The sequence below is a fragment of the Hyperolius riggenbachi genome, chromosome 1 (genome assembly GCF_040937935.1).
Source record: "Hyperolius riggenbachi isolate aHypRig1 chromosome 1, aHypRig1.pri, whole genome shotgun sequence".
In the NCBI taxonomy this organism is placed as follows: Eukaryota; Metazoa; Chordata; class Amphibia; order Anura; family Hyperoliidae; genus Hyperolius; species Hyperolius riggenbachi.
The window spans coordinates 338,974,083-338,989,791 of NC_090646.1; the positions used below are offsets into that span (position 1 = coordinate 338,974,083).

Consider the following 15,709-nt stretch of genomic DNA (forward strand, 5'->3'; position numbering starts at 1 on the left):
TACATATTGGCATTGTTTTTGGTGTGCTAGAGCCTGTTCCTCTCTCTGTTTACTTCCACTGGTGAATCGGCCAATAGGCTTAGGGGGGTGTGCTAATGTTCAGGTGAATTTGCCGTGCCTTGCTTTTGGATTGGCCAATAAAGCGAGGCGTGTGGCTCTGGGGAGTGCTTCGTATATTAATGAGAAGTTCCCCATCAGGTCCTCCATTTCGTATGCCTCGATGCGTTTGGCTGGTGGGCGGGGACTTTTACTATATAAATGTGTGTTGTGTGATTTGATTTTATTGTGCTGAGCGACTTGTAAAAGGGCATGTAACCCGAAACAGCGGGCTGTAGCTGCTCCACAGCATTTTATGGATCTTCAATAAAACTGATTTATACTTGGATGTGGTGCACACCATTATCTTCAAACATAGCTTAATAGAAAAACGGTAAACATTTAACACACCGTCGCACATTCCAAGTACTATTATAGCTGTTCCCTAACGTGAACACTATTCAACAACTAACACTCCGCGGAGCCTAAGGAGCGAGGGACGCTGAACGAGCTCTAGGAGTTTTTATATGCGCATTGATGCTGGAAATTTGTGAGTGCACTTCTTTTTAATACTTTTTAATAAAAAACGGTTTTACACTATGCCGGTCCCTGTTTGAGTCTTAGGGACACTGCGGCTGAAGGAGGATCATTGAAAGTATCTATGAAGCGTTATTGCTGGTCTGTGCTGGGTCAGCCATGAAGTCTGGTGAGAGGCTTTATTGAGTGTTTGGTGAGGGGGCACGTGGTGTCTCGTAATCTCTGGGAGCACTGGTGCTTACTTTAGCCATATCACTAACCAACAGTATCACACTATTGCGGTTTTCTCTGTCTTATGCCCCCATGATTTGAGGATACAGGAGGATCTAGAACACATCTGGGAGATCCATTGAACTACTGGCTGGGCCAGGAGCGCTATGAGCTGTTCCTGAAATGGCAGCTTAAAATCTGGTGAGCATTTACTGATCATTGTGTCACAGGAAGACTGATTGCATCCTATGAGAATCTGGAGTTAGCTGGCATATGGACTTTATTCTGGGACTTTTTATTGAGTGAATTGTAAAAGTCATAAGGGACCCATCTCTGGCTATATTTTTTTGTAGAGCGCCCTGGTTTATTTACACATTTATTCACTCTTTATAACATATTATTCATGTTTTAATATAAAACAAAGGCTTTGATTGGCCACATAATTACCAGCTAAACCAGTGACTGCAAGCTCACTACAGTACAACACTATGCATGGCCTTTTTGTTTCTGGCCTTTTTGTCAATTGAGGCACAAAAACTTGTGTGCCCCGTCCACACACACACACACCAACACCATACATACAAAGCTAAAGTGAACCTAGTTAAAAGCTGCTGCTGCCACCTTCTCAGCATTCTTGCTGGTGTTGGGCCAACCATTTGGCAAAGAATATACATTTCCAATAAATATAAAATTGATTACGGTTACATAGTTACAACAGATTTTCTTTGAGTTCAGCTGGTTCTTCTTATCATTAGCACCCTCCCCCCCCTCCCCCCATTTTCTCTACGCTGGTCCTCCTACAGTTTTAGGGGTACAAGCGCCAAACTTCCCACACTTTTTTGTCTTATAGCAAAGTACGTTGCTTGTGCTTTAATAAGCGATTCCACCCACCGCGGCCTTGCGCCAATGAAGACCCCTTTTTTAGCCATTGACTTTGACAGGGAAAATATTCAAATGCTGCCACTCGTACAATTTTGAAGCTACACACTCCAAACTCGGGCCATGTATTGTTGGTGTCACCACAAATAAAAATATTAATTTTGGTGGGACACCAGGAAGTGGGCGGGGCTGGCAATGACCAATGAATACTTTGCAATTTTCTATATGCTAATCAACCCGCATTTTTAGGAGTAGAATTTTGAAACTTTGCACACTTGTTTGGCTCATACCCAAATAGGTTGCTTGTGCTCTGTTCAGCAATCACACCCTCTGTTCCACTGTGGCAACTCCCTGAAGACCCCATTTTTTCCCATAGATCAGGGGTGCCCACACTTTTTCATCTCGCAAGCTACTTTGAAAATTAACGAGCCCGAGAGATCTACCAACATATCTCTCCCCCCCCCCCCCATCCCAGCATAATTGGGGAGCTGCAGAATCCCCCCCCCCCCCATCCTGATTTCTATAAAGCTAATTGTAGCATATTAAATAAAAGTGCTCAATTTCGATGTATAATCAAGTGTAGATAGTATTGAAACTGTCCTTGTATGTCCAATAATACAAATAATAAAGTATAGACAGGGGTTCAATGTACATGCTAGCTGCTATATTGGAATCCTTTGAACTATTTACAATACCTTATCAGAGATCCTTATCAAAGAGGATCCATTATTAACTCCTCATTTACCTACTCAACAATGCAAACTCTCCCTTTTAGGACTCTGAACAATTAAGGGCTGGTTCACATGGGCTTCTGCTGAGCTTCTGCTTAGCGTTTCGTTCAAACGCTGGGTTTTTTTTTTTCAAGAATGCTAGCATTTAACAGCTTAGCTTTTAATGGCTTTCAGGAGAGCGTTGCATTTTATGGGCTTTTGGTGGCTTTTACAGGAAGTATATTGAAAGGCTGTGCTTTTATGGGCTTTCTTTGGCTTTTATGGGCTTTCAAACGCCTTCTAGAAGCTGCATGTTGCTTTTGAGATGAGACGAGACGCTGGGATCAACTGCCAGGCTTTCATCAAAGCCTGCAAAAGCTTGTACTAAACGCTCCCATTCACTTGCACGGGAGGGCGGTAGATCCCTAAAAACATTACTTTTAAAACGCTGTGTTTAATGCCAGCAAATCGTCCTTGTGAACCAGCCCTTACTTGTGAGTGAGAGGATCAGAGCAGTTTTACAAACAGCTCCCTGCTGACATCTCAGTGCTGCTGGCTGGTGTTAATAAAGCCTGATTACAGTGTGATCAGCCAGCAGCTGCAGACCTGAGTCAGCAGGGGATGAGACCTCAGTGTGTGGACTCTCTTACCCGTCTCTGCAGGCAGCTCCCAGCTTCTTCTAACAGCCTGCCTAGTAGTCTCCCTTCATCCCCTCCTGGAGATCCATGCAGCAAGTTGTCTCGGCATTCACTCTGACCACTGATCCCTCTGTGCAGCCTGGAAGGGAGGAGCCACAGACACTGGCTCTCATTTACCGGGCCTCTCCTTTCCCTCCTTTGACTGGTCATGTGCTGCTTTGCATAGCGTAGCAGAGCAGCACAATTAGATACACTGGCGCTGCACTGGCAGCATCTGGCGCACAATTTCAAAACATCTGAACGCGATCTACCCAGCAGTCCTTCGCGATCTACTGGTAGATCATGATCGACGCATTGGGCAGCCCTGCCATAGATTTTCACTGGAAAATTTGAAACTTTTGCCACTTATACAGCTTTGAAGTCACACTCACCAAACTTGGGTCACTTAGTCATGGGGTGAAGCTGAAAAATTCTGTCACATTTTGAGCACCCAAACAAGTGGGAGGAGCCACAAACAACCAGATTTTCCCTACTGACTTCAATGAAAAAATGTAAACAGCTGTAATTCTTACATTATTAAAGCCAGCGTCCCCAAAATTGGCACCATGGGTCACTGGGGGACTGCGGTTAAAATGTATTTTAAAAGTGGGCGGAGTCTACAACAGCTAATCCAATTTCAGCCATTTGTTTAAATGGGAAAATGTAAAACTACCGCCGCTCATAGAAGGTTAAAGGGGAACTTCAGCTTAAACAAACATACTGTCATTAAGTTACATTAGTTATATTAATTAAAATAGATAGGAAATATAATCTCTTACCCACCCTGTTTTAAATGTTTGTGATTTCATGGGGGCAGCCATCTTTTTCATGGGGCAGCCATCTTTTGGTTGAAAGGAGCTGACAGGGAGCATGAGACACAGTTCCAACTGTCCTGTGTCCTGATCACCCCACCCAGCTGCACGCGCTAGGCTTCAAATCTCAAATTTAAAATAAAAAAAATTAAAAAAAATTGCACCAACACAGTAGAATGAGAACAACAACATCAGAAATCCCATCATGCATTGCACAGAATCAGGGGAAAAATGTCTTTGCAGTTTTCTTCTGTGCAGCTAAAAATGATGCTTCGGTAAGAAAAACAAAGTTCTGAGGCTGTGAAACTGTCAAAGAAACACCAAGCCTTTTCACTGCTGCTGAGTAGATTTTTAGTCTGGAGGTTCACTTTAATGGCATGGTCCTCAAACTTGGTCACTGGGAGGCTGGGATTAAAATTTAGAAAGGTGGGTGGAGCCAAAACCAACCAATCAGATTTCTTTGATTGATTTAAATGGGAAAAAAATCAAAAGGCTGCCATTCTTGCATTATTGATGTCATGGACCTTGAATATCACAAATGTGATCACTGGGTGTTTCCATTTCAAGATTTTAAAAAGTGGGTGGGGCCACCAACAACCAATCAAATTTTACTAATTGATTTTCAATGGAAGAAAACAAAACGGTCTGCCATTTTTACATATTAAATGCCATGATTCCTAAACCTTGAAGTGTTATTCACTGAGTGACTGTGGATCACAATTAAGAACAAAAAGGGGCAAGACAACAACAGCCAATCACATTTCAGCCAATGACCTTAATGAAAAAAAGATAAACTGCTGCTATTACCAGTTTATATGTCAGGTGTCCCAAACTTAACACAATTACTCACTGGGTGACTGTGGTCAAAATTTAGTAAAATGTGGGTGGAGTCACAAACAGCCAATCAGATTTTTGCTATTGACTTCAGTGTAAAGCTTTAAAATAGTGCTATTCTCACAGTTTGAAAGCCAGAGACCTCAAACTTGGCACAGACCGTGACAGGGGAGGACTAGGACCTTTCAGCCTGGGGGAAAAACACAAACTAGAGGCCCGTGTTCATGGCAGCCTCAACCCAAATGGCGTCACTCAGGCCCCCATGTGCTACATGCTGGTGTAACGATTGTGGAACTTTCTCCGTGATCAGGGCACAACGCGTGCGCTGACACGGCGGAAATCCTCCACAAGCGTATATTTGCAGGCACCCAGCAAAAGGTGCTACGCACCTGTAGAGGGAAATTCCTGTCGGCAGATGGCGCTGGGGAGTGCAGAGGAACCAATCCTCTGTACCTCCACAAGTTGCCAGACAGGAATTGTACGAAGCGCAGAACGCAATCGCAAGTGAGGCGATTGCGACTGAGATTGAGCAAAGGGACAGGTTGTATGTGTGTGCGCCAATCCAGTCGCCACCCCGCGACCGCGCACACACACAACAGCAGATATGAAATAGGAACGCGATCGCGAGAGGTGCGATCGCCAGACGTGACACAAGGCAGATCAGAATAGAATACGAGGGTAGCAAAGGCACAGCAAATAATACAATAAGGAGATACGGAAAATAACAAACGCTAGCTAACCGCAAACACCGCACTCATTCGCAACAGTGCACGCGGTTATGCGTGGTCTCAACGTGATAAGCACAATAGAGACAAGCACGCCTAACTAACCATCGACAGACAGACATGAAACAGAGGACGCGAGCGCTTGCTTAACGGTTACCTCACCGAGCCTCCAGCAAGCGTAGCAGACAAGACAGACACACGAAAACAGGGACAAGCGAGAAATAGGATCCACAGCACTAGCGAAAAGTGGCTAGCGCGATCCAGGTACAGAGTAGCAGAACAGAAGGATCCCCAGCGCTAGCAAAAAGTAGCTAGCGCGATCCCAGGAGACAGAACAGAAGAGATAGCTGGTAGCAACCGCTGCACCAGCTATACTCCAAGAACAGAGATCAGAACCATTTCCTGTTGACCACCTTTGGGGCAGGACAATGGCAACAGGCAAGACAAGACAGAACAGGCAATACAGATAATACAACCTGACTGGGCTAGAAGGGGAGCCTAAAGCAACCCCCAGGAATTAACTATACTAGATAGCAATGGCTGACACTCCAGCAGTGTCCATCAGGAACAAACCATGGAAAGGAAATGACCAGCAAAGCCTTCTGGGAAACATAAAGCTCTTATAGTGCCAGCCATCAAAGAAGGCAGGTAGGGGATTTGCATAACGAATGTATGCAAATTCCCCAGCAAGAGAACAGACCAGAAACTTGCAATGGAAAGACAGGTCTCTGTTCCAGAGACCTGCAGCCCACAGACTAGAGGAATGGACAAACAGCTGTCTGCCTGTGCAGCCAGCTGAGCGGATCATCACAGCTGGTAGTCACGTGGGGCGCCCATGTGGAAATACAGCAAGTACACTTCCAGGGCAGTGTGACAGGTAAAGTATAACTGCACAGGCACCAGGGGTCACATAATACATTTGGAGAGATGACAGCCAGGGGTTTCCGTTGTGTCTGTCGTTCATGATTATTGCACGTCATTACCACTGCACACAAAATCAACCACATCGGCCTGAGATTTCCCAGCATCTCAGATGCAACCAATTTCCGCCCAAAATCAGTCAAATCGTCAATTGGGCATGCTTGTGGTGGCACCGATTTTCACCCAATCTGATAGTAATTATCAAAACAGTTGGTTGGTCGCCGAGACAACAGATGTATGGCCACCTTAATTCCCCAAGACTCTCCCCTCCCCCCACACACACTTATGTCCATAGAGGTACTGTCCCTTCAGAAGAGGGACAGTTGGGAGCTATAATAGTGTGAAAGCACACAGAGGCTGTTTTTTTTCTATGGACCTTGCAGGCAAGCCTCTGCTCTGCATCTTGCTGTGTACATTTACCAGCTTACCCGTCCTCTATTTGCTCTGTAATTGCACCTTTATTTCTCTCAGCCTAATGTTTCACATTGACTTATACAAGACCCAAATTAAAAATACAAGATTTCAGAAATAAAATCTATTTTCTAAATTATAATAATAAATAGCAGCCTTTTTTCAGTTGCATGATGACAAATATAAAATATTTTACATTTATTGGAGAAAGCCCTCCCTTCCTTTCATATTGCCGGGACAGAATCCGGCAGACTGGTGGAGTAGGTGGTGTCCAGCAATGGAGGAATTGCTAATGACTGCCACCTATATAACCCTAGTTATGAAAAGAGAAGGATGAAAAGCATGCACTGGAATGCTCATAGGCTTGAAGGAGTGTTTATTTATCTTTGTATGTGTCAGAGTGGTGCAACTAAATATTTTGAATTAAAAAAAACGTTTGGTTTGGGTCCGCTTTAAATGAGAGGCAGCCTGGGGGGAAATCTCCCCCTTTCCCCCCTGGCCAGTCCTCCCCTGGACCGTGACAGGGTGACAGGGGTTAAAATTCTAAAAACTGGGCAGAGCTTAGAACAGCCATTCAAATGATACCTAATGCTATTTAATGACAAAATATAAGTTGTTGCTGTTCTTTCACTGTTAATGGCAGGGACTTCAAACTTGGTACAGTTGGTCATTGGGTGCCTGGAATGCAAATTTTAAAGGTGGGTGGAGCCAAAAAAGCCATCACATTTTTGGGATTAATTTCAATGGTAAAATTTGATCTGCTTTCATTCCCACAGGTTTAAACCAGTTCCCTCTAGACTATGTATATTCTCTATGCGCACAGGGTGACTGGGCATGATATCTGAAGAGTTTTCAAGCCAACATCATGTGGTTTCTTCAGAATCAACACCATCTAGTTAGATTTATATTGAGGAGAAGGTCAGTGCACAGGGCCATGACATAAAACACTTTGGAGTGGCCCTCCAGTGGTCTCTACACCTTTCGCCCGCAAAATACAAAAAAGTGTCACCTCTAACAGCCCACTCCTTATCTATCTGGCAGAGATTAAGATTTAATAAAAAACTACAATCTGAAGTACCACGCCAGCTATTATTATTCGGAAATCCAGACTTCCCACCAGGTTGGGACTCTCGTCCCTTTCAGTGGTGGATATCCCACAACTTTCTCACACTGGCTAACTTTTTAGTAAACGACCAGCTTCCAAACTGGTCTGCATTTTGCTCTCACACCTCTTTTCCCCCTAAGGAATACTTCAGAGTGCTACAAATTTATCATTTTTTAAAGAGCATTACGCATACGGCACATACCTCTCCAACTCGTACTACGTATGAACACTGGTGTGCTCAGAGACCTCTGGAGGGCGGACTTATTTCCTACTTATACTCAATAATATCTCAACCCCTGGAAGTAGATAAAATTTAAGCAATGAAAGCTTGGGAGGAAGATCTGGGTCAGAATCTCACCATAGCACAATGGTCCAAATGTTGTCTTACACTAGCAAAAGGAAGTAATTACTTTTCTCATATCGAAACTAATTATAAGATATTACATCGCACTTATATCACCCCCCAGAAGCTGCACACCATATCCCACGATAAATCCCCCATGTGCTTTAGAGGCTGCGGTCAGATAGGGGACCTTCCTCACATATGGTGGTTTTGCCCTATAGTTAAAAAATATTGGGCCCAAGTAGCCTCTGCTATAGGTACAGCTCTTGAGATAGATATATCTCCTGACCCTTTTCAACTCCTCCTAGGACATAAGCCCCAGAGGTGGAAATACCCACAACATAGACTTGCCCAACATGTTGCCAAGGTGGCCCGCTTACATATCGCACGTCAATGGCTTAAACCTACTCTGTCTATGGATCAGGCAGATGCCATAATAATGAATATTCTTATCTCAGAAAGACTGTTAGCAATAGTTAATGATACAACTCTGTCTTTCACCCGAACTTGGCAACCCTGGCTCTCAGCCTCGACTTCCTTGGGCCTGAGGTCTTGCGCCCTCTCATTCTAGGGGCTATGCCCACCCGAAAGGTTGATCATAAACTCGATCATACGAATAACTTGCATAATTGGTTTATGTTTACTTTTGTGTTTATATGTTACACTGATTGACTGAAATAATGCCCTTTGCTAAGGGACTATATAAAAGCTGTAAGTTTCTATTGAATTTTTTCTCAATAAAATATTTTGAAACTAAAACACTTTGGAGTGCTGTAGCCCAATAACACATACATTTAATAAAAAGAAGAGAGGTGGGCACACACATCCAATGCAAATGATCTTCGTTTTATTTCCACAAATATTAAAAATTGTAGGCTACAGTACCATGCATAGGAGACAGAGCAGTACAATTGGATGGGGGGTCTACAGCTGTTTCACGCCATATATCTGTGGCGCTTTATCAGGACATCTGAGCAAATGTACAACATTCCCTTCTTTTATACATGCTTACATCATCAATTAAGGTCAATCATCACATCATTACCTGTAAATTATATGTAGCCATACAAATGATCATCCCCCAGCTGAGGACATAACATCCAGACTCTGTACAATACACCATGGTCCAGCAGGAAGCTACAGATGGAACGCACGCCGCACTTACAGAGGCCCCAGTGTGTCAAAAGCATTAGGTAGGCTTGTTTCCGCTCCACTGGAGTGCACACAGAGATGCCAGTACCAGACGCGTCTCATTGTCCGCGTACTTGGTATAATGTGCGTCACTTCCTGTGTTAAGTGGAAGTGACGTTTCCGTGAATTCAGTGGAATGCATCCCGCACCGCTAAATGAACTATGACCAAGTCTCGTCGTGCGCATGATAGTGTGCGTCACTGCCTGTAAATAGGAAGTGACAATATTTGAGTGTAGAACAGAGGCGCCAGCAGGATAAAAATTCATAAAACCTTTAAAAATGCTTGGAAGAAGTGGTGGACTAGCCTCCCAAAAGCAAACAAGAAATCCTGTTTATGCAAAAGAAGATCAGTAGTAGTAATAGCGCCTTAGTGGGCGCTATTCCTGTTACTACTGATCTTCTGTTGTTCCCAATTTTGCCTGATGAAGCGGGCTTGACCTGCGAAACGCGTTGCATTTCTGCTTTGGGGTACCGTATACTAAACGTGTTAAACTTGCATAAAAAGGATTTCTTGTTTACTTTTGGAAGGCTAGTCCACCACTTCCTCCAAGCATTTTTAAAGGTTTTATGAATTTTTATCCTGCTGGCGCCTCTGTTCTACACTCAAATCATTTGTGTCCACTCCTGGTGGAGGGTAGTGCTACCCCCTTTTCTCATTACTACAGAGAGTGACTTCTTATTCCTGAGCGAGGACAGGCCTAATCTCCTCACCTCCTGCCTATATAGTGGTTGCCTGATTGGTAACCCATGTTTGTGAGTATAATTTCTCGCACTTAATCATTTGATCAAATCACCTTAACATACTACACCATATTGGGCTCTCGGTTCTCTCTTTTACTTTTCTCCTACAAGGAAGTGACAACAAACTAGCTGTCAATACCAAAATGATTGTGCCTGGTTGTCTAGGTAACAGAGTCTGTTTTGTTAGGTTAGACATACAAAGATCCAAAAATAGTGTCCATGTAACAGCAGCCATCTATAATTCACCTAACCTCCATCACCTCACTTATGGGTCAAAAGGGAAATGTTTCCAAGGAACAACTGCACATATTGCATCCCTTTATGCAACACTACAAAAGGAGGTAATTCAATAATTTAGCATATTGGCCGCTAGACCGTGTAAACTCACCACCCAGGATGTGATAATTTTTTTTTCTACTTAGATTTGATGTTTATTTCAAATTGAATGTTATTTCATTGGAACAGTCACATGCTGTATGGGTACCTTTACACACTGGACAGAGAATTTAAGATTAGGCACTAGGCAGGAAGCAAATACGCCAGGCTCACACTATGTGCATTCTTTTTCCCTGCATAGCTATATGTAAACTCACTATACTATTGTATGGGCATGTTAACCTCTCTACATAGTAACAGGCCATATTATCCTAACACACTCTCTGCAGTGTGTTTCTGCATAACGTGTATGAGGATGCACATGTTAAATTGCAATTGGTCATGCTGTAAAAATAATGTGCATGTTTTTAATGTGCTGAGTGTGTGTCGTGTAATGCACGTGTTCAAAAGCAATGCACATAGAGCGAACTTAGCCTTATGGTTAGGTACTAAACAGGGTGGTTAAAGGGTACCTGAACAAAAAATGTATTTTAAAATTAAATAACGTTTTTTCCTCCTAGCATAGTTTTCATAAGTGCTCTCTGTGGCCTGCAAATTCCCCTCATATCACAATCTTATTATTCAACTGCCAGGCTTCAGATCTGTCCACTTTGTGCTGCATGTATGTCAGTGTTCCGTCCTGGCTCTACACAGCAACAACAGCTCGGAGCATTGTAGGCATACGTACTTTAGATGCGACACTTCTGAAATATAGATAAGCATCAGTACCGTAGCAGGCAGCAGTATAGGTATTCACACAATGAAGGTAGCAGATGTGCCCCCAATATTAGGTAATCACGTGTCCCTAATATAGTTAGCCCTCTTCAGTATAGGTAGCCAGTTATCCCCAGTATTATGTAGCCCCCTTAGTATAGGTAGCCAGGTATTCCCAGTACTAGGTAGCCTCCTCAGTATTGATGTAGCCAGGTGTGTCCCTAGTATTAGATAGCAGCTCCAGAGTATATGAGTGAGTGTCTGCTCAGACACTCTTCCTCCAGGGCGTACTGCTGCAGGCTACCCACTTTCTCTCCGATTGGTGCCTTCATCCAGCCCTCTCCAATGCAGGGGGCCTCCTTTGGTGCATGCTATCTGATGGCTTTGCCTCCCCCTGCATGTTCCAGCCTGTGCATGGGTACAGTTTACACAGGTGCAAAACTGGGGAGACAGGTCCTCTCAAGCTCGCTGAACCCAAATGGCAATGTTGCCAACTCAACCCTTTAATTACTGACACATCTAAGTTACACAGGTTCTGGGGCTATTTGCACCTAATCAGTGCCTTAACTGCATCTACCTCGCCACAAAACCTGTATAATTCATATGTGTCTGCAATTAAAGGGATGAGTTGGCAACACTGCCAGGGTGAAGCAGGGAACTGGTGCTGCAGATAGTGATCCCACTGATCATTATCCACAAGCACTGCAGGGCGCCCTTTTGAACTATTGCACTCCAGACGCAGGCTCGCAATGTCTTTGGTTAAAGAGGAGCTATTAGCCATACTCTGCCAGAAAAAAAAATGTAAGTAGATAACTACTTGCTCTACTTACATAACACATGTATTGCACTGTCCATGTTTTAATTTTAGTGAATTTTATATAGTAAATAAAGAGAATCCTGTTCCTGGCTGGGGACATCTTAAGACCCTCAGGCTGAAGCCAATCCTGATGTTATTTCCCCCCTTACTCCCCGCAGCATTACAGATTGATGCAGGGAAAAATAAAGGCAGCGCAAACTAACTCATCTACACATGGTTCCAAATACTGGAGTTCCCGTCTATACTCTCTACAATACCGCAGCCCTGTACAGCAGTAGTGCAGAGAATATAGATGGAAACTTCAGCTCCTGGAACCATGAGAAGGTGAGTTAGTGTGCGCTGCCTTTATTCCTCCCCGCAACGATCTGCAATGCTGCGGGGAGGAGGGGGATGCGGTGGGGGATGTGGCAGCAGTGTGGGTGGGTTGCCCACAGATGCGGCTGCAATGTGGGGAGGGGGCAGACAGTGCACACTAAGAGGCGGCCAATCAGAGAGGAGCAGGCGTGGGAGTAAAAGAGGCTTCAGCCAATCAGGCTGAATAAGCTGTGACTGAGGAGAAGGGGAGGAAGGGGAGGAAAGTAAAGGGAAAAAAAGCCTCCACCATGCACTGCAACTTCTCTTTTGTGGCTTATGTATGAAATAAGAGCAGGGGACCTGGTGACTAATTATTCTCCTGCAAAAGAAAAGTAAGATTGATTCTGAAATTTTGTATTGCTGTGAAGAAACGCGGAAAAGCCGCCGTCTCTCAAGGTGAGGCGGCTGTCTCCGCGTCCAGCATGGCGTCACAACGCGGAAAAACCGCCGCATGCCGCATAGGCAGAGCGGCGGAATCCGCATTGGGAACGGCGGAATCCGCATTGGGAGCGGCGGAATCCGCATTGGAACTGGATACATTGCAAGACAGTTCTAGTGTGGCTGGGACTGATAGTCCACCAGGATTCAGAGTGACACGCGCGCGCGCGCACAGAGACAGAGCTTATATAACAGCCAGAAGTGAGTCAGCTGACCAGGCTGGTCAGCTGACATTTTCTACAACTCTCATTGGTCCAGCAATTAGGGAGGTCCTGGAAAGGTCCTTGGGTATATATACTGCTGGCTGTTCACTTGTTCCTTGTATGGCATTGCGATCACATACGTGGGAGCACCCAGATCCGTAGTCAGATCCGCAAGTGTGCCGGGACCAGCTGGAGCTGTAATCCTACACTTAGCTAGATTCTGTTGATAGCTGAAGTACTAGTTTGATTGTGATTATCTGTTATGACCCTTTGCCTGCCTGACTATCCTCCTGAACTCTGATCTTGCACCTCGATATTTCTGATACTCCGTTGCCGAACCCCGGCTCGTTCCTAGACTCTGCTTCTGCCTCCTGATTTTGTACCTCGATATTTCTGATACCCCGTTGCCGAACCCTGCCTGTACTTAGACTCCGCCTTTGCCTCCTGATCTTATACTTGATCTGTCTGTGTGTGTACGACCTGGCTTGTCCGACCTCGAGAACCGACCTTACTGTTAGAGGCGGTTCCTCGGTCTGTTAGTGACCCTTCCTCCTGAGGGTTACTTTCAGACAATCCTTCCTGCTGTCAGCCCGACTCCTCCCGTCTTGGAGAGTCTGGGTCTGCGGAAGGAATCCGTGCAGTACCCCTGACTGCACTGAGGCCTTGTCCTCATAGTGTTACTGTTACACCAAAACACTACACTCTACTCAGGTGAACAGAGGTTAGCTGGTATATCGGATTATCAGGTGATACTGCAGATCACTTATATAATCTGGTATACATCTGCATTCCCAGTGATACTGCAGATCACCGGTAATCAGATCCTCTCTGTGCTTCACCGATCGTTACAGAACGCCAGACCAATAAACAGATGGACGCACGCGCTGACCCTCTGACTGTGCTTGCCACTTCGGTGGATACTATCCATCAAGCACTGGGCCAGCACAAAGCTTTAATTGATGCCCTAACAGGCTCTGTGCAAACCCTTCAGACGTCAGTTGATTCGGTGCGATCCCCTCCTAGTGATGACATACGTATGCCCGTACCAGACAAATTTTCCGGCCACAAGTCTGACTTCCGGAATTTTAAGAGTAGAGTGTTATCATATTTCGAGTTGAGACCCCGATCCTCGGGGACTGAGACCCAATGGGTCATATTTATTAAAACCTTGTTAACTGGTGATTCCCAGTCCTGGGCATACAACCTGCCTCCCACAGATACAGCTTAGGCCATGGCAGTGATATATGACGACCCTGACCTTGCGGCAACCTCTGAGCGGAAGCTCAAACTTTTGCGGCAAGGCAGAGGCTCGGTCGAGGATTACGCGGCAGAATTTCGTAGGTGGTCAGTTACCGCCAGATTTGACACCTATGCCCTGTTAGATTACTTCCTGTCTGGGTTGTCGGATGAGGTCTCGGACCTAATGTTAAGCCAACCCGAACCCAAGACAGTCGACGAGGCCATCTCATCGGCCATTCGAATTGACCGTAGGCTACGCCATCTAAGACAGACTAGGGGCAGTCATCAGGTTAGGTCGACCTCTTACGCAGTGCCTCCCGCTGCACCCCTAGTGACTCCGTCTCCTTCTGTCTCATCGCCTCCGGTCTTGCCTCCACCTGAGCCGATGCAGATCGGTCGGTCTAAGTTGACCCAAGTGGAGAGAAGACGGAGATTGTCGGAACAACTATGTTTATACTGTGGTGAAGGGGGGCATAGGGTACGAGACTGTCTCATTAAGCCTAATAGGGATAAGCCGGGAAACGCTACCGCCTAGGAGTGATAAGGGGTGACACCCTAGGCGCCCAGCTCACACCCCTGAAAGAAAGACGATTGCTCCTCCCCTGTACGATTACATGGGGGGACAAATCTGAAGCCACGGAGGCCTTTATTGATTCAGGCTCCGCGGCTAATTTCATGAGTTCCGAATTTGCAGAGAAGTTGGACATTCCTCTCACCCCAGTAAAACCACCTATCCAGGTTACTGCCGTGGACGACTCCCCGTTACAAAGGGACCGTCCGCTGTCTCAGACACCAGAGGTGGAAGTCATTACTGGGGTACTGCATAGGGAGAGTTTACGATTTTTTGTGTTACATATGACCACCTCCACCATTGTCCTAGGTATGCCCTGGCTGCAGCTTCATTCGCCACAGATTAATTGGGTGACAGGACAATTAGGTCAGACCAAGGTTCATGTGGAGGGTGTTCCCGAGCAATACTCCGAATTCTCGGATGTATTCTGTCCCAAGGCTGCTGATAGGTTACCTCCTCATCGCCCTTGCCGTGCCGGTTGTATGCCCCCTAGGGGTCACCTGTATAATTTGTCTGGACCAGAGAAAGTGGCTATGCAGGAGTACATCCGTGACAATCTGGCCAAGGGGCTCATTCGCCCCTCCCGCTCGCCTGCGGGAGCCGGTTTCTTTTTTGTTAAGAAAAAAGACGGAGGTCTTCGACCTTGCATCGATTATCGGGGCCTAAATAAAATCACGGTGAAGAATCGGTATCCGTTGCCATTAATAGACGATTTATTCACGCAGGTCACAGACGCTAAGATCTTTTCAAAGTTGGATCTGAGGGGTGCATACAACCTAATCCGCATTAGAAAGGGCGATGAATGGAAGACGGCCTTCAACACACCCGACGAGCATTACGAGTACTTAGTGATGCCCTTCGAGTT

At 45.3% G+C, this 15,709-nt stretch overlaps 1 protein-coding gene across 6 annotated transcripts in view; it reads right to left on the reverse strand.

Moving 5' to 3' along the window:
- The window catches only part of LOC137511336 (phospholipid-transporting ATPase IK-like), a 377,608-nt gene that overhangs the window by 298,256 nt on the left and 63,643 nt on the right, over positions 1-15,709 (reverse strand). Inside the window, exon 1 of one of the 6 annotated variants that reach the window (XM_068233973.1) lies at positions 10,187-10,229. The exons of 4 other annotated variants lie outside the window; for them this stretch is intronic. In XM_068233973.1, the coding sequence (XP_068090074.1) occupies positions 10,187-10,194 (8 nt within the window). In that variant the 5' untranslated portion in view covers positions 10,195-10,229. Of the gene's footprint in view, positions 1-3,022; positions 3,108-10,186; positions 10,230-15,709 lie in introns of those variants that run through there. One more of the 6 variants, XM_068233974.1, reaches the window with a different exon arrangement.